The following is a 19756-nucleotide window of genomic DNA, read 5'->3' on the forward strand; positions in this document are numbered from 1 at the left end:
AATTGGCAGTTGAGGAGCCTCCCTGCCACAGCTCTCTGTGTAAACCTGTTCTGCTATGAACCCAGGAGTCGGTGGAATCTGTAAATTTAAGTATAAAGGTACAAATTGGCCATCTTCTCTGTGGATCTGAAATGAAGTTTCCATCCACTTATAGCAGTTCTCTGTTCTCTTTCTTGTAGCAAAAATATCATCTAAACACATAAGGCCAATTTACCAGAAAGCAAGCAAATGAAATTGCTCTAGGCTGTAAAAATGTTTCCCTAACAGCAGAGGCTGTCATTGTCTCAAATACGCTGTGATCCCACACCGTTTTTCTTCTTCTTTGAATTACACTAATGGACTATTTTAAAGTGAATTTCAGTTAGGGCAAGACATTGTGCGGTGTTTCATTGACATTTCACCTGGTTCATAATCTCTGCTCTTGTGTCTTCCGATATCTGGATAATACAATTCTGCACTTTGGGCACTAGATGGCAGCAGATTTTGTTGCTTCTGATTCTACCTCTTGTGTTCAAGAGAGATAATAGCATTCCTATTTAGTGTCCACCAGATGCTTAGCCTGCAAATCTCTGACTGGAGATTTGTGCGTGTTCATTGCAACACATAAAGTGCTTCATCTATTTTAAGTGCTGCTTTAATTAAGTGACTAAACAAAAATGAGAATAAAAGTCTCAGGTTCACGAGTGTCCCAAGTTCTTCTGAAGTTCCTTTATTGTAGTTGGCATAAAATACATGTAGCATTTGCCAAGGGAACCCCTTGGTTTATTAGTCCTTGATTTGCCCCCTAAATGTGATATGTTTTGCTGTTGCCTCTTTCTTCTTTTTAATCTCTGCAGTTTATTGCGTCTATTTCTGTTTCATATTCATACTTCTGTTTTTTTTTATCCTGCAGCTCTGGGAGCATTTCAAAGGCTTGGGGTTTATTTTAAATAAACTCTGTAAGACACGCACAGGTATTGTTTTTGTTATCACTTCATATAATCCACCACCACCCCTTAGATTTATTAGAAGTGTAATTTATTACAGCCTCAGCTTTGCTCAAATGCCCCCATCAAACTGGCGATACAGAGAGAACAAAAGAAGAGGAAGGTTTTGCAGCGTCTACACCTTCAGTCTGCCCCAATGCCGTACTTGGAAGGTCCAACTGGAAACATCCTTTCACTTGGATTCCTCAGAAGCAATGCCCCCTCCCCTTCCCACCCCCCTCTGCCCCTTTGAAAACAATCCTGATGGGATTTGTTCATTCATTCATTCATTCATTGCATTCCTGCACCATTTGAATCAGAGCTGATAATGGAAGTTTACAGCATGCAACTTACAGTATCCAATCCAACCACAATCCAACCAAGAATAGAAATAGCACAATGCAATTGTGTCTTCCACATGACTCCCAGTCTGATGATGTTCCAGAAGCCTTCCAGATCAAAGCTTTCCTCCCAATGTCGAGGGACAGGATGCTTGTTGAGAAGCCCCGTTGATTGTGTTTTCTGTTGAAGGGAGTGTGTCTGTCCAGAGACATGGAATTTCCTTTTCATTGCTTTCTATTTTGAGTGCAAGCTTTTGGAGTCAAGCAACCCCCACATTTCGTAAGATTAATAAAAATAAACCAGAACTCCTGTCAGATCACAGTGTTGGCCCACAGTTCAGTGGCCATGAAATGCGGCAGTCTATCTTGGCCCTCAGGATTGTGATCCCCTTTGCGGTGAAGATGGGAACTCAAGGGCTAATTTGGTGAAACATGGGGACTGTTGCAGTGGTAGAATACTGCTGGTTTAACAACTGGTTTGGTGAGCACACGCTTCACGCTGAAAATGGAGCATTTAGAAGCTCAGCTGCTTACCTTCCAAGTCAGCAATGGTAAGTAGAACAGTGAGGGGGGGAATCAGCTGTACCGCACGGTTGAGATGAGCTAGAAAGCAGGAAATAAAGGACAGGATGGGGGGGCAGGTGGGGGGGGGGCAGCTGATCGTCAGAGCTACCAGTTCACTCGAACTGGTCCAAACCGGCTGAATTCCACCTCTGGACTATTGTCAGCAAGCACAGAACACAACCGGGGTCAAGTTGCTTTCAAAAATTACACCCCAACAAAATGGCTCGCTTATTAAATCACGCCTAGTCTGAGGAAACCCTGTGAAGCTCTTCTCCCAATGGCCTTTATCACCTCACCCTTGGCCCATTTTCCCATAATTCCCCATCACCATTGCACCTACGCAGCAGTGCCTCATATGTAGAAAGCAGAGCTGCCTTTGATGAATGCACTGCACTGCAACGCGACACTCACAATCTCAGAATTGCCATAGTAACGATTCATTTCTTATTGACTAGGTGGATAAAAATTCACCCCAGAGTCGGGCGCAGTCATTTCTGGCAAATGGCCAGAGGCTGTCCTCCAGGCCACCCTCTTTCGTCGGCCTGTTCTCTCCAGATATAGGGACAATTCTGTCTTCTTGGTTTTAAATTTGATGAGTCCGTAAAACAAACTGAGCCCCTTTTGTGTGTTTCTTCAGAAAACTTTGTTCTGTTGCTGATTGCATGTTCCTCACTCAGCACTAAAATGAAGGCCTAGGCCAGGGATTTGAATGCCATCTTTAATCCTGTTCCCTGGAAAGATCCTGCCGCTGACTTGGATTCAGTGATTTTATGCATCTGATTTGCCCCCTCCCCCAGCACCCCACGAGGGTGGGAGACACTGCCACAGCACCTCTTCCTGCCTTCAGGACCTGGGACTGGCCTCCTGCAGGGAAATGCCATCACCCCTGGAGAGGGACGCATCTCACCAATCCAAGTATTCTACACCAGATGCCGCTTCCAGATGCTTTTAAAAGGGTAGCCCCATGCAAAGCGCATTGCAGTAATCCATGCGACCAGGGAATGAGTGGCTAAGAGAAAGGGCGTAATTGGTGCACATCATGAATGACATTAACACAGCACTCTGGAAGAGCCCAGAGTGAATGCGAGACTTGGGTTGTTTGTTGGGGCCCCAACAGCTGGAAATGGAGGAGGAGGAGGGGGGGTAGCCATCAAGTTCAGAGGTCAGGAGAACTTCTCTCCTCTTCTCTTAAGGTCAGTGGTTCCACCACCCCCTCAAATCAGAGGTAAGTTAGTGGAGGGGAAGAAGCCATGAAGATAAGGGGGGTGGGGGAGCAGAGAGATCAACAAGGACACTGCCAGATAAACGTTTCTTAAGCAAATACAAATCTCCTGGTTTATTAAAAAAAACATCTCCTCTATTTGCATTAAGAATTGTGCTCACAGTAACCAAAGATATCAACATTCAGAAACAAAAGAGAAGAAATAATCACGTATACCATATCAAAACTGAATTCAGTAATAACAAGACTTTGAACACATTTTTCCCTGTAAATAATAACAAAGTTACTCTATGCATGCCAGCCTTTGATAAGCTAATACAACATTTCTGAGTAGATCTCCCAACCATGTCGTCTTAAAACAGGCCACGCCCACCTGGATTTTTTTTCCCTCTCCCAGAAAAATCCCACCGTACCTGGATCAGTGGAAGGCGGCCCATTGCTTTGTGGAAAAGAGGTCATGTAAACAGGGTAGACTTGGGTGAGCTGGGACAAGGTTACATCAAACTCGATGCTAGTCAGTAGTGGGTTTCAATTTCGGTCACTACCAGTTTGCTCGCGGGCACATGGGCGTGCTCACACATCCGCAGAGACGTCCGGGTGGGTGGAGCCTCCCAGTTTGCCCAATCAGGGGCAAACCGGTAGGAACCCACCACTGATACTAGTGTAAAATAAAATAGAACCAGGAGAAAAATGGCCTGTAATCACTAGACCTGAAATCACTACCTGAATTTCAGGTAAAGATTCTGCTACGGCAGGGCTCTGAAGGCAACCATGGAGTCTGCAAATGTCACACATTAAAACAAAAGAAAAACAAGAAGAACCAACCACAAAACTACCTCAGCTGAGTCCCATCAGATAGACAATGGATAAATACCGTGGATACCATGTCAATCAATCCACCCAACCAATAGAATGGATTTTGTTCTCTCCTATCTCAAATGTCTCCCCTTTGTTGCTAGGATGGGACCCTTGTCTCCCAGTGGAAAAAGAGGCTGCTTGCCAAGGCCAGCCCATTCGATCATGGCCCCCGGAGGGAAGGGCTGGTCCTGGGGCAGAAGACACCTTCCCTCACAAGCACTCCGCTGAGTCTGGGAAGGTCTCCTCCAGGCCAGTAGAGTCGCCTCCGTCCAGCAGGCCATTGGATGGGAGGCTGATGGAGCTGGGCTCACAGGGGCAGCAGGAAGTGGCTCCTTTCTGGCTTTTTGCCCTGTGCTGGAGGGAGGCATGGAAGTCGAGCGATAGCACCACAAGGCGGTAGAGCTGCAACATCACGATCAAAATATTCTTGGCCGCAAAAAACACGAGCATCTGATTCAGCACTTGAAAGTAGCCCATCAGGATGAGGCGCACCACAAGGAAAGGGCCGTCTTGGATGAACAGGCTGATGCCGATGTTCCACAGGTCAGCACTGTGTCTGCAGAGGAGCAGGTGAAAAACTTTGGTGGACGAAGCTGCTCGATCACAGTTGAGATGTTGCACTAGAAGGAAGGAAGGAAGGAAGGAAGGAAGGAAGGAAGGAAGGAAGGAAGGAAGGAAAAAAGAAAGAAAGAAAGAAAGAAAGAAAGAAAGAAAGAAAGAAAGAAAGAAAGAAAGAAAGAAAGAAAGAAAGAAAGAAAGAAAGAAGGGCATTTCTTTCAGGAGGTTGAAACCCATGTCATAAATCATCCAAAGACAAAGTTGTCAGACACAGCAGCAGTTTCTAAGCCAGGCTTAGCCTGTGGCATGGTTCGTTCTTTGAATTGTGGCTTTCTGACTAAACCACAAGCTTTACTTAGTTTCTGTTCACATTGTGATGACTTATAAACCGTAACTTACAAATTAGAACATCTAATGAGCATCTAGAACTTCGTATGCACATGGTCAGCATTTCCTAAGTAAATCAATCATCTGTTTATTTTTATCTATATCTACCCATCCATTCATCCATCTATTGATTTATCTATCTATCCATCCATCCATCCATCCATCCATCTATCATCTATTCATCTATCCATCCATCCATCCATCATCTATATATCTATCTATCCATCCATCCATCTATCATCTATCCATCTATCCATCCATCCATCCATCATCTATATATCTATCCATCCATCTATCTATCCATCCATCCATCCATCTATCCATCCATCCATCCATCTATCCATCTATCCATCTATCCATCCATCCATCCATCCATCATCTATCATCTATCATCTATCATCTATCATCTATCATCTATCATCTATCTATCTATCCATCCATCCATCCATCCATCATCTATCTATCCATCCATCCATCTATCATCTATCCATCCATCCATCCATCATCTATCATCTATCTATCTATCTATCCATCCATCCATCCATCATCTATCCTTCCATCCATCTTCTATCTATCATCTGTCTATCCATCCATCCATCCATCCATCATCTATCTATCTATCTATCTATCTATCTATCTATCTATCCATCCATCCATCATCTATCTATCTATCTATCTATCTATCTATCTATCTATCTATCTATCTATCTACCTATTTATAGTTAAAGATGGATCTATTTCCTGATAAGACATTTCAGCCTCTTGAATCTTGGCCTTCTGACTTGCCTTTCCATGGTTTCACCCTAGAGGGACCAGCCCAAAGAAAGCCAGTTGAAGCATCTTCCAGGGAGGAGGAATGGAGCATCTTATGCATCTGAGCACAATCCTGGGGAAACATTGACAGGACCAACCTGCTAGATCCAGAGGGAATTGCAACATGCTCCAAGTCCACACGGCTAGGATTGCATACACCAGAGCATCTTTGTTCCTGGGAAAAGGATAGGCAGGCATTTTAGAAACAAGGCACTGACATAATCAGGCCAGACACATTGATTAGAGTAAGGAGGTCTCCAACAATGGAAACCTACAATTAGTTTCTATAATTTATAAAATGGGAGTGAGGAATATTGTAGGTTAGAAATAATGAAACAGGGTGAAGGAAATAAGGTTAAAATTATTTTACTGTACCAATCAATTTTATAATAGCAAACCAAACTTCAGAAAATGAAACTTCCCATCTTTTGGAGAATAAATTATCTCTATCTTTAGAACTCTCCGTATTATAACTTGTTTTATTGCCTTGAATATATATACACATTTAAATGAGTTAAAACCAGTTTTATGGCACCACTTTTTGAAAAAGGTGAGGCATCACCCACTTCGACTAGAGCTAAGAAGAGCTAAATGCCAGTAAATTTCATTTGAGAGTCATAGACAAATACCATTGCTTTTTAATAAGAATGAAGATTTCATCTTCCCTTATTCAGCCTGTTGGTTCTCATGTTCAAAGTTTTATAAGCCTTTGAAACAGTTAAATTCACCACCCCATCATTCTGGTTGATTCACAAGTATTGCACCTTATAAGGAAACTCTGAGGGTGGGGCAACGGGCGACAGTTGGAGAGACAGACAGATGGGTGGGCAAACAGGCAGACAGAATGATAGACGGGTGGAAGGACAGGCTGCCTTCTCTGTTGTGGGTGCAGCTGCAGGGCTGAGAGCACCTGAGCCCTACCGGACGTTCTCTATTTCCAGGGTTTCACTGGTGAACTCCAGGATGTCTGCGGCGGTGCCCACGAAGAGCAGCAGCAACTGAGACAGCTGGTCCCTGGTGATCTCCCCACCGATGGGAAGCAGCCAGCGGCCCAGGATGAGGAGCAGCAGGAAGGTCTGGTGGAGGCTCAGCGTCCAGATGGGCTCACACATTTTGGAGAGCGTGCTGACAAACTCCTGGGCCTGTTGCAGCTGCAGCAAAGGCAAAGGTCAGAAAGCAGAAAAGCGAAGCCAGAGGTGGCAGGGAAGAGGGTTTCTTTGGAGAAAGAGCTTCTGGTTCAAGATCTGCTCTTGCTCACCTTGCACACCTGGGGGGCGTGGGGGGTGTTGAGGACTGAGCAGACCCTTTGCACAGAATCCAGGAGAGTCCCTTCCCATCTCCCCCAACTGCCAGCAGAAATTATCTATTACATCTTACACTCCTGGCTCTCCTGGATTTGGTTTTACTTTTATTGGAAAAGGTATTTATCATTTCAGTGCTCCTTGTGCCCACGCATAATGTACTAGTATCTTTGGGACCACACTGGTGTAATTCTGTTTCCTTGCTGCACCCCCAAGGCTGTTGTTGTTGTGGAAATACATTTTAATTCAAATAATCCAAATTGTGATGATGAGATATCAACCACCACCTCAACACTTACCTTTTCCATTATGTTGTTTGCTGCAGTCTCATTTCTGTAAATGGGTCTGACTTGTTCACTGTGGTTCTTCACCAGCTGCTCATATTCATTGGGGCAAAGCTGCAATAAAAACCCAGCTTCAGCTCTGGTCCTGCATAGACCGGAAGTGGAAGGACCCCAAAGGTTCCCCCTTGTCAGTTCACTGGCTCCCCAAAGCCTTGGAGGTGGCCCCTGGCTCTGGACAATCCGTATGGGGTTAAAGCAGTGAGGGAGTCTAGCGAGGAAGAAGATGCAGTGAGAATCCAGGGAGAAGCTGTTCAAATCAGCCCAGACCCACTGAAGAGCACTCCCCCATTCCCTTTACGTGAGAAAGAAGTCATAGAATCATAGGGCTGGGAGGGACCTTGGAGGTCTTCTAGTCCAACCCACTGCTCAAGGCAGGAGATCTTATAGGTCAGCTGGATCTCCATGGGTTTTTCCTTTGATGCATGCGGCCCTCCCGAGCTCAGTTTTCACCGGCAGAGGGTTGCAGGAGGTTGTGGTAGCTGGAAACGGAGCTTGGAAGCCCATTTTCACTGGCAGAGCACTTGGGCCACCACAGGCGCCCACGACATGAGTGACATTGAGCAGACCACACCCACTCTGGCCACACCCACCCACGCCCCCTGAGGCCAAACACAACCCTGATGCAGCCCTCAATGAAATCAAGTCTGACACCCCTGGCTTAAGCTGTGCCTCTGCTTGGGACTGAATGCCACTGAACTGAAAGCATTTTGCTGCTCTGCGCGCAGGACTCGCATGGCGAGGCTGCCCGTGGCTCCCTTATGCAAGGAAGATGTAGCACAGGGGAAACGACAGGACAATCTCTGGACTGGGCCATAATTCTCCTCTTGGTGTGGCTTCAGTGAATTGGTCAGAATCTTACACTAATGTTACACAATTACACAGACCTACTTTGATGCAACTGCTGTGTTGAACGTGAAATGCCAATGAGCCGTGACCCGGGGACGTACATGTAATTGGTATTGGTCGTGTGTAACGAAACAGCAGGAGGAGAAATGCAAATGAAACACAAAATGCCCCCTTTAATGGTAATCTAACAAGGGACAGTGCATGAGCATCTCACGTGCCTGACACAGCCTGACTAGGTGGCTCAGTGGCTAAGGCACTGAGCTTGTCGATCAGAAAGGTTGGCAGTTCAGCGGTGCGAATCCCCAGTACAGGTGAGCAGGAGGTTGGACTAGATGACCTCCAACTCTGTTACTGTTACTTGCTGAACTCTCACGTGAGATGGAGGAGCTGCTACAAGGAAGGCCGAAGTCTTCCTAGCTTGCTACACTTTTCAATCCATTCTGTGTGAGAAAAGAAGTTTTTTGCAACTGCTGATGCCAAACATGTTTCTCTCATGGAGGGTGGGCGGGGGAGGAACCAAGATGATATATCTGGATACATTTATGCAACTTTTAGAACCAAGGCTGTGTCTAAGAAAGCAACTAAAAAAGAACCATCCAGTCTAACAAAAACTGGATTGTGCAACTAGAACCATCGCACAAATTAACCACATCTGCATCATCCCTCTTTCTTGGTGGCATTTATTCAGCCACTGGGCTCACGTGGAGAGTTTGCGACTCACGTCCTTCAAGGTGCATCAAGAGAAGTCAGTGTTGTATCATTGCCTAAACCAAAACGATTTTATACCTCAGGCAGAAAACCCAGAAGAAGCTCCTTCTTGAATTCGGGGTACAAAAATACAGTAACCGGGGCCCAAACTGGCCTCCAGGCAACTTGGTTTTCTTTCCCCAAGGAAACAGCTTCCCTCCTTCTCCGTCATGAAACCACGTAAAAAAACCACAAAACTGGTACCTGGTTTTTAGGCTGAAGTTCCAGAATCCACAATGAGGGCACTATGTTGATGAGATAGACAAAGATCGGCGGTGAAAACCTGAGAAAGGACAAAAAGCGTTGGGTTGAGCACCCTGAGAAACCATTACAGAATTCTCTGTCGAAACATTGAAGGAATAAGCGGGATCACCGATGCCCTGGGGTGGGTGTGGACATTCGTATGCCCACAGCTGGTGCCCACTAGATTTCCCACCACCAAGCTGAATTTTTACAAAGCTTCTCTTGGAAATAGGCAGGCAGCAAAGGGGCAGGAGCAGAGACTGCCTGTAAAATCTTGAGACTTTCCAGAGGACCCACAAGCTTGCTTAGAAAATAAATGGCTGTTCCATGTTTTTCTCGGAAGAAAAGGCCACGGTACCCTTGCAGGGAAGAGAGGAAGCTGCAATGGGGCTGATGGTGGGCTTTTTGAATGGAGCTGTGGGGCCACTTTGTCAGCTGGAAATGGGCTGTGGCAGTGGTAAAATTCAATTTCTTTTACTACCGGTTCTGTGGGCGTGGCTTGGTGGGCATGGCTTGGTGGGCGTGGCAGGGGAAGGCTACTGCAAAATCCCCATTCCCACCCCACTCCAGGGGAAGGATACTGCAAAATCTCCATTCCCACCCCACTCTGGGACCAGCCAGAGGTGGTATTTGCCGGGTCTCTGAACTGCTCAAAATTTCCGCTACCGGTTCTCCAGAACCTGTCAGAACCTGCTGGATTTCACCCCTGGGCTCTGGGTAATTGACCCCCACCTCTTCCACAGCCTGCAATTGAAACCACAAAGACGTTGACCACCCAAACCCTTTGGGGACCATTGGCCTAAGGAACGGAGGGCAGAGAAAATCCACTGCTCCCTCTCCCTGGCTTCTGCATTGCTTCCAAGGTCCTCAACTTCTGCAACGGGAGGCAGAGTTTAGACTGGGCAAATGCCCCCTCACTTGCCTTACAAAGTAGTAGGCCTGCCCGTTCTTAGAACTCGAGTGAGACAGGATCCTTTCTGGGTCTCCAGAAGACAAGAATCAGAGGAACCAAAAGCAAGTTGGCTCCCTAGTTGCATTGTAGGAAGGGGCTGATCCAAGGGTTGGGGGAAGGCTGCTGAGGAGTGAGAGGCAACATAGGGACTCCCAAGATTGCAACTTGTGGTTTCAAAAGTTTGGGATCCCCTGTTGGAAGGACCCCAGGGCTTTTATTTGTGGGATTCCTCAACCTTCCTCTTTTCTAGAAAAGCAAGAAAGAGGAGAAGATGAAAAGGAGGAGGAAAACTTACAACTCTCTACATCAAAGGTCTTCAAATTTGGCAGCTTTAAGACTTGTGGACTTCAACTCCCAGAATTGACATGCTTCCATCTGGCATCTGGAACATAAGTCAGGTGTGGAATCAGGGAAGATTGTGGAGGTGGTGGGGAAGCAAGCTGCACAAGGGAGGCTGCCCTGCATGCTGAGTCCCACCAGGGTTCCTGCCTCCTCAACTTGGTCCAGCTGGCTGCGAGCGAAGCTGATCTAAACAGGCGTCTTTCACCAACGGGCTTCTCTTCTCTCGCTGCATCTTCGGGGGGGGAGGGGGAGGAGGAGGTGCCTTGTGAAAACATTCTTGGCTGAGCTCTGCCTTCCTCCTTCCAGGATCCTCATTAAAAGTGACTGTAATACCACCTTCCAGCCTTTTTATTAAGAAATAACATCATCATGGTCATTTTATATTTCTGTGAAGTGCTGAGTGGGGAAGAGGAGGCACGTAGAGCAGAGGTCTTCAAACTTGCTGTGCTGGCTGGAGAATTCTGGGAGTTGATGTCCACAAGTCTTAAAGCTGCCAAGTTTGAGGACCTCTGACGTAGAGAAACTACGTCATCAACTGGCCTTGGGGGCCTCAGAGAGCCAAGCAAGACGGTTGGAAGGGGAAGTTTCAATAGGGATCTAAAGAAATACTCTGGAAGAAATACTGATCCCAGGAAAACAGCAGGGTGAGTCCATGTGATCAGCAGGAATAAACAGAATAATAGAATTGGAAGGGACCTTGGAGGTCTTCTAGTCCAACCCTCTGCTTAGGAATCAAGGAGCCCCAATGATATGACATCCCTGATTGCACAAATGACATGGCACAATGATGTCATGAAGTCACATGCCTCCCATTGGCCCAGTTTCATGGATACCCATGACTGGTATCAATTGGGACTCCAGGAGGCCACTATAGGAAATAGCAAGCCCAATAATTATCAAGTTAAGTAATTATCAGCTGCTGCAATGATTCCCCTTTCGGTCATGTTTAAAAGTATAATTTAGCAGCGAAGTTAGAGGGTGCAGAGAAGGAAGAAAGGGCCACAAGGAAAAGAGTGGTCCATGATGGAGCGACACCAGTCAGTGGCGGAAGGATGAAAGCCAGGCTGCATCCGAAAGGACAGGAATTGCTTTTACAAAAAGAAAGAGAGAGGGGGGAGGGAGGGACGGAGGGAGGGAGGGAGGGAGAGAAAGAAAGAAAGAGAAAAAAGAGAAAGAAAGAAAGAAAGAAAGAGAAAGAAAGGAAGAAAGGAAGGAAGGAAGGAAGGAAGGGAGGGAGGGAGGGAGGGAGGGAGGGAGGGAGGGAGGGAGGGAGGACAGACAAGGATGTTTTCCTAGACTTTTGGGTACCCCCCGCTTCCAAGATGGCTGAGACGGGTATGGAAAGAACCTCTTTCTTTGGGTGACAACTGCTGACCAGTGATCCATATCCAGACCTCTGTGCCTCAGGTGACCCTTCAGCCATGACTGTAAGTTATACAAAATGGTATTTTGCAGAGGAGATCCAATTCAAAGGCCTCCTGCTTGATGTTCAGTCATTGAGTCATTTCTGACTTAGGACTTTGTCAAAACTATTTAACAGCATCCTGAGTGCTTGGGAGCCCCTGCTTGTCCCTAGGCAGACTGTCTGGTCACCTTGTTCTTCCCAGCCTCTTTCTTGACTGCCTCTGAATTCACCAAGCATCTTGGCCAATGATTCTCACCTTTGCATTGTTGTGAGCCTCAACCATCATCATGCAACACTCAACCAACAGGAGATTTGTCGGAAAGGTCCATGCTGAGAGAACCATTTTTATCCTCTCTCCACCCAGGATCGGTATTTTTGTTGTTATGTTATTTATTACTGAGACTTTTTAGATTTTTATCAGTTTTATATTGGCTATAGTGTGGCATCCTGACCCCCCCTTTGGGGGGAGGAGATGAGTGACTATGTAAATTTGTTTAATAAATAAATACATTGATTGAATGAATGAATAAAATTCTGTGTCCAAAATATCCCAGCTTTAACTTCCACTGAACAGCTTGGCTTTGCACCATCTGGTACTGAACATGGATTCTTCTAGTTGTCCAAGATAATGATTTTTCAAGCATAGTTCAAAGCCATCCATTTAATAGTTGAATAATTGGTAGATGATACTTAAGTACTTAACTGTTTATTGGAACAGATTGAATTTAAACTTCAAAGAAGTCAATCAAGATATGAATCCAAGAACTCTGAACCTTTTCTCAAACAAAAGAGTAGAATACATTGTCAAACAGAAGGAATAGAAGATACCGGTGCACGTGGTTGGAATTCAAAGGTTTCTTGGTGGATAGGCAGTTTGATGCTGTGGACTGAAGTTTTGAAATGAACCTGCATGACCAGTGAGAGAAATGGAGAAAAATGCACTGAAGGGTCCATTTTTCATCAGAAGCATGAAGTTCCTGAGATGGGTGACTGAGTTGCTGCTCAAAGGACAGTCACAAAAAGGTTGAGGGCCTCTCTGAAGGCTCCCCATCGTGCTCACACTTGGGCCTCTCTCCCTAAAGCAGAGGCACTCGATCTGGGAGGGGGAGAGAAGAAATGGATCCCTTCCATTAAGCAGAGTTGCTCCTTCAGTCTCCTTGATCACAGAGAAGACAGGGGTAGGATTTTACCCAGGAGCTCTATCAGCAGAATCACCATAAGACTTTCTCAACTCTGCTCTTGAATTGGATACTGACAAAACCAAGGAAAATCTGTAGATAACAAGGAACACCTGTTGGAGATGACTTTTGTGCGATGCAGGTACAAGGCAAAGGCATGGATACCCTTGGCATGTCTACCCAATGGACTGGTCTAGAGCACAGGTGGGACAAGTTGGGACAAGTTTATTTATTTATTTATTTATTGGTTCAATTTATATGCCGCCCTTCTCCGGAGACTCAGGACGGCTTACAATGCGTTAAGCAATAGCCTTCATACTTTTGTATATACCTGCTTAATAGGGCTTTTGGCCCCCCCTAAGCGGTGTTCTTTTTTATACAAAGTCAGCTTATTGCTCCCACAATCCGGGTCCTCATTTTACCTACCTCGGAAGGATGGAAGGCTGAGTCAACCTTGAGCCTGGTGAGATTTGAACTTGCAGTAATTGCAGGCAGCTGGTGTTACTTAACAGCACTTTAGTCTGCTGCGCCACCAAGGCTCAGGTTTAATTAGGCCTGCCCAGGCAAAGTGGGAGAATGTTCAAAACTCTGTTGGCTTTTGCTCCCTGTCCATTCTTCCCAGGCCAAGGCTGTTCTGCAAAGACGGAGGACCCCTGTGAGATATCAGCTGGAGATAATACATTCAGTTCTCATCCCAACAGAGCCCCGTTCATTCATTTTATCTGGCCCAGGGAGGAAGAGATTCATTTATCATTTCACAGTCTTGTAAATTTGGAGAACTCTGGTCTACAGAAATAGCCATTCCGTGTATAAGAGCAGCCTTTCAGTATGAAGAGGTGGATAAGTTTGAAAACAGGAAGCCGTGTAGACCATCTGCCTCCCATCCTGAAAGGACACCTTTGTTCTTCCCCTTGCAGAGACGACGTGGTCCTTTTCCCTGCTGAAAGTTTAAACCAGAGTTTCAGAAGAAGGACAAACCCATCTTGATGCTGATGAGATCAGAAGTCAAGAATCTTCCCCCATTTGGGGGAAAACAGGACACTTTTCAACTGCTCTTTTTCCTCTTCCTGTCCTGGTTTTAGCAGCCCAGTTTTACCGAGAGTCACCAGACGTGTCGATGTCTCCAGAGTTGGCTTTGCAGCTGTGAATTAAAACTGGCTTTCCTTCTTCTGGACATTGTCAAGAGCGGTTGAAATTGCCTTCAGTACTTAGCCCTGATCTCTCCAAGCTGATGTCCTCTCAGTGCAAAAATGCTGATCAGCAGAAGGTTGCAATCTGATCATCTGCCGGGAAATTTGTTTAATAAATGTGTTGTCATTTCTCCTTCAATGGGATCTTGGGCTACGTGTAGATTGAACTGAGAAATTGACTGAGCCACTGTTCTGTTAGAGGCGTCCAACAAGGCTCCCATTATAATCTGAAATAAGGGTCCTTCATGTGACTCACCAATTCATTTATCCACTCATCCATCCACTTCATCCATCCACCCATCCATTTTTTAAATGCAAGCCAAATAGCGGATGCCTGAAGCCACCTCACTCCACAGCCCAGTTCTGCTGAAAGGGCATCTCTCTTTTCAGCTCCTGCTGCTTCTCACCATCCCGGGACAAGACAAGTCCAGTCACAGACTGAGCTTCCACAACCAGAGAGAGGGCTGGGAGCTGGGGGATGGAAGGGTGGGCTGATTACCAAAGTCCACCAAGTCATTTTATTCTAAGAGCAAAAGTGGGATCCAACATAAGGACAAGCTGTTAGTCACAAACACAACTTTTTGTCACAGGTTGGTCCCCCCCAGACAGGGTCTTCTCCGAGTTCAGTATACCCAGAGCTGCACCAGGACTGTGCCGGAGCGCTTAAACAAATGGGCCCAGGGGTGTATTAACCATTAAGGAGACTAAGCACGTGCTTGGGGCACCAGGCCCAAAGGGGGCACCACAAAGTTGAGAAAGAAAGAAAACCCAATGAAGATTTGTACAGTATGCACAAAGGAGGGGGGCACCGAGATTTGCCAGTGCTTAGGGCACCAGTGAGCCTTAGTCCGCCACTGAATGGCCCGAGGGCCTCCTGGAGGCAGAAGTCACCCAAGCGCCAGCGCCAGCTGCTCTCTCGGAAACTTATATATGTTTATACATTTATATAAATTTATATATTTATATGTTTTTTTCTCGTACATGTTTGACAAACTAAATAGAACTAAATAGAACCCCGGAGGGAGGCAGGGAGGGAGAGGAAGCCCTGGAGCCCCGGCGGGACGCGGAGCGCTGGCTCACCATTTGTAGCCTCTTCCCCGCTTCAGCTTGAGCGTGAGCGCCGTTTCCAGGCACAGCAGGAGGTTGAGCAGCGCCAGCAGCCAGTACTTGCGCTCCTTCTTCACCTCCGCCACCCGCCACACGCCCAGCAGCGCGTGCAGGGCGAAGAGCAGCCGGGTGGCCAGCGCGTTCAGCAGCACCATCGCCTCCATCCTCTCGGCCCGCGGAGGGTCCCGCGGAAGAGCCCGGCCTCCTCCTCGCCCCTCCCTCCCTCCCCCGGACTTCCTGAAAGGGGGACAGGCCGCGGCGGGGAGGGCAAGCTGAGCCAGGCGGCCGGAGGTGGGGGAGAGCTCCCCGCGGCCCCTCCAGCGCGCCAGGAGCGGCCAGGTCCCCACCCCGTCTGGCGGGCTGTGGCTCTGCTGGGGAGGGGCTGCCTCCCGCCCAACGCAACATCCCGGCCAGCCAGGACTCCCTTGGGGGCTTCGCATCTCTTCGCAAAGGGCAACGGGACAGGCAGACGCTCTTGGGACAGGCAGGCGGGGCGGGAATCTCACAAACACGCCTCGCTTTGGCCGGTGCCGAAACCCGAGGCGAAGACGCCACTTCCACAGAGGACCAGCTCTTGATAGCCACGCTTCATGCAGTGAAGGTGGGGGAGGGGACCGCTAGTGCAGCAGAAGTTTGGAAAAATGCTGTTGCGCCCCAACTGTCAGGGCTGGGCTGCAACTCCCACTTGAAGATTTTCTGAGGATTAAAATTTAATATCCCCAAACTTTTTTTTTTCCAAGTCTTCCACTTTCTCTACTATTAGTAGCTGAGTTAATAACACATGTTCCTGGAGGATTACAGTCAATGATCAAGAAAATTAGATGTTGTTTGAATTTAATTTAGTTATATAAAGCTGCTACAGTAATTTACAACTTTGATATTTAATATTTAATAAGCTGGTTCTTCCAAGAATCCTCTCGGTAATTGTCTTGAAATCCTACCCCCAGAAGTCATTTATGTTTTCTAGCTGAAAAACCTGTTTGTCAACTCATCTGGCTTGATAGGAACTGTCTGATGACGAAGACAAGTTCGTTTCCTTCTATCCAATATGTCGTGAGACACTTGAGGAGAACTTGCAGCTAAGATCTCTGGCAAGGGAGATCCTGCTGGTTTCTTGTTTTTATCGGCTCCTCTTCAGAGGCTTCTGGTTCTTCATCACCCGATGAACATGATTTCATCAGAATTGTCTATTAACTGTCACTTCTTTGCATTCTTGCAAGATTTTGCTGGTGTCATCAGTGATGGTATCTGGTCCTCTGATCTTCAGTCAGCTTCTTTTTCAAGGATCCTCTATTCCTTCAAGCAATAGAAAAAGCAACACCACTTAGATTTATATATACAACTTCGCAGTACTTTACAGTGGTTTACAGAGTCAGCATATTACTCCCAACAATCGGGGTCCTCATTTTACAGGCCTCAGAAGGATGGAAGGCTGAGTCAACCTTGAGCCAGTGAGGATCAAATTGCTGAACTGCTGGCAGTCGGCAGTCAGCAGAATTAGCCTGCAGTACTTCATTCTAACGACTGGGCCACCACGGCTCTTGCCAAGGACTTTGCATTATGTGACCAAATTAGCTAAGCTTTTGCCTTCATTGTTAGTGCTTCCAGTTGAAAGCCTGGTTTTATTTCTACTAATATTGGATCATTTGTTCTTCTTGTGGTCCAAGGAGTCCCCAAAATGTTCTCCACCATCGCAATTCAGAGGCAATCTGCATACTGTTCTGGGAAAGCTATAAAATCCTTGTCTGAAAAGACCCAGAATCCAGGAGGAAAAGAGAGAGCCAGTCCGTAGCTCTTGCCCCATCTGGAAGCACACTGGCCTTCTGTTCCAAGCAGTGTTTCGGAGCTGTGTGTTTTCTCTGGGCACTTATGCATTTGATGCTGGTCTGCACTCCGTGCCTCCTACTTTTGCAGAAATAGCTCTGGCCAGAGAGGCCAGTAGCTGCAAAATCTTATGAAACTCCCAGCATATTGGAGAAGAAAAGTATCCCTTGGGAAAATATGTGTAAAAGGCCTTTTTTGCAAAGGGTTAGCCAGATGTCATTTCAAGATTATACTCTTAATATCTCTCTCTCTCCCCCCTCCCCCTCTCTCTCCCTCTCTCCTGCCCCCATTAAACTGTTCTAAACAGAAGCTAAGGGATGCAGTGGCTCAGTGGCTAAGACACTGAGCTTGTCAGTCAAAAGGTCGACAGGTCAGCAGTTTGAATCCCTAGTGCCGTGTAACAGGGTGAGCTCCCATTACTTGTCCAAGCTTCTGCCAACCTAGCAATTCGAAAACACGTAAAAAATGGAAGTAGAAATATAGGGACCACTTTTGGTGGGAAGGGAACAGTGTTCCGTGCGCCTTTGACATTGAGTCATGCCGGCCACATGACCACAGAGACGTCTTCGGACAGCGCTGGCTCTTCGGCTTTGAAACGGAGCTGAGCACCGCCCCCTAGAGTCAGGAACGACTAGCACATATGTGCGAGGGGAACCTTTACCTTCACCTTTAAACAGAAGTTGCTTCTAATAACAATCAGAGTGGGATTGCAGAGCATATTATTCTAATAATAACTGGCAATTTTTTTTTCTCTAAGAAAAAACTCAAGAGCCATGTATGACTGAATATCAGTCTGCTTGCAGTGAATTTCCATCCCCACTGAATGCAGCAAGAGCAGGGGAGGCTTTAAGGGCATCTCCTTTGTGCTTGAGAATGTGGCCATCCGGATATAAACCCCCCCACCTCCCCCCCCCAAGTCCCAGGAAGCAGCACGAAGCCACCACAGCTGAGCAATGTGCAAATGTGACGTTGGCTGTAACACTTCCCCTCCAGAAAAAAATAATCCAATAAAAGTAAAGAAAGCCCATTACTTTATATATAATTTATATTGTTTTATAAATCTTTCCTTCTGGGGTATTATTTTCTTGGTAGCAGCAAAGATGTGGCTTCATGGTGGCTTCCCACTTTCCTGTAGATAGGGCCAACCTCCATCCACACCACAGAGCCATGCAGTGCAGGCTGCCAGACAGAAGGACATCAATTACAGTCAGTTCAGGTCCTCTGAAACATACTTCTGGTAGGTTTTCCTGCAACTGATCCAGTGGTGGGTTGCCCCCGGTTCACACCGGTTCTATAGAACCGGTAGTAAAACTGGCGGGAGGCTCTGCCCACCGATCCCGATGTCATCAAAATGCTTCTGCGCATGCACAGAAGACCACGCGTGCACGCTTGCTTTGCTCGCACGTGTGCACAGCCCCGCTGCAAACCGGTAGTAAAGGTAAGTAGAACCCACCCCTGGACTGATCCCCATGAAAAGACTGTCCCCGGGACAGTCCTGGATACCATCATTCTCCTAGGAGCATCCGGAGGTGGCAAAGATCAAACCAGGATTGCCTGGGTTTGCCACCATCAGTTCTGACATATAACAAGTCTTCCCATTCCTGCTCAACCGGCCCTTCTTGTGGAGTTGTCAGATAATCCAACAGAAAGTCTCTCAAGGATCCTGATTATGAAGAGTTTCTGACTCAAAGTTTCCAAGAATCAGAAGCCCTGAACATCTCCAAAACCACTGCACTGAGGAGAAACGGCTGCTTCAAGGAACTCTGGCAGCAGCCCAGTCCGTGCTCCCATGCTCCCTGAGGCACCTTTGGTGCTGCAAAGCTGTTATAGTAGAGACCCACCCATCCCAACTCCCTGTCCCTGTTTCACACATGGCTACCTCAGGAGTGTTGAGGTCCTTCTGACCCCCTGAGTAAATGAAGGCAGGGTGGCCTGTTGTCTCCCCTCAGGGTGTGAAGACACAGCACTTTGGCAGGATGACTGGGAAGCCAACAGGCTGAGGAAATAAACTGGACTTTAAGATCCCTCTCACTTTAAGATCAGCTTAAACTTGAGAGGGAGAAAAGGCAAAAAGTCAAAGCAGGCAAGAAAGCAATTCATGATCAAAGTAGATTTCAGGTTCCTAGCAAGGAGAAGAGAGGCCGTCTTCTCCTTCACCTTCATTCTGATCCGCAGAGGTCTGATCTGCAGAACTGAATTACATGCAATTTGAGAAACCGCCCAATAAAAATATCAGAAGAATACTTGAATTAGATGAAATGATATAATGAAATTACTTGCTTGGGAGGCTTTTTATGCTTAATGTAAGTATTTTCCTTCGGTTACCAAGGAGATAAATTGGCTACAGGTGAAGGAAGAATGAGGGGAAGATGGATCCATTTTGCTTTATAATGTTCCATTTAGAATTCCACATTCAGTTGGAGCACCACTTTAAAGAGAAGAAGTCCAACAGGCGGAGCTGATTGCAGGGAAATGAAACTTGAGATCCCCACAGGCCAGGACGGCATCTCTGCTCCTGGGTAGAGGGTTAGGGGACCCCAATAAGGAAAGGCCCGGCTCCCCCTTCCTG

The 19756-nt window shown here is 46.8% G+C and overlaps 1 protein-coding gene across 2 annotated transcripts; it reads right to left on the minus strand.

Moving 5' to 3' along the window:
- Positions 1–3178: 3178 nt before the first annotated feature.
- On the minus strand, positions 3179–16032 carry TMEM26 (transmembrane protein 26). Of its 2 annotated transcripts, none has more exons than XM_034435317.2 (6): positions 15337–16032; positions 9151–9229; positions 7309–7407; positions 6630–6859; positions 5807–5883; positions 3179–4570 (listed from the first exon to the last, which is right to left on the minus strand). In XM_034435317.2, the coding sequence occupies exons 1-6, from the start codon at positions 15801–15803 to the stop codon at positions 4161–4163; spliced, it is 1362 nt and encodes a 453-aa protein (XP_034291208.2). In that variant the 5' UTR covers positions 15804–16032; the 3' UTR covers positions 3179–4160. The 2 variants fall into 2 exon arrangements, with proteins under 2 accessions (XP_034291208.2, XP_034291209.2); XM_034435318.2 differs by having other exon boundaries at positions 3179–4543; positions 15337–15973.
- Between the last annotated feature and the right edge of the window lie 3724 nt (positions 16033–19756).

Source organism: Pantherophis guttatus, chromosome 6, assembly GCF_059756535.1.
Source record: "Pantherophis guttatus breed Tessera chromosome 6, ASM5975653v1, whole genome shotgun sequence".
Taxonomy (NCBI): domain Eukaryota; kingdom Metazoa; phylum Chordata; class Lepidosauria; order Squamata; family Colubridae; genus Pantherophis; species Pantherophis guttatus.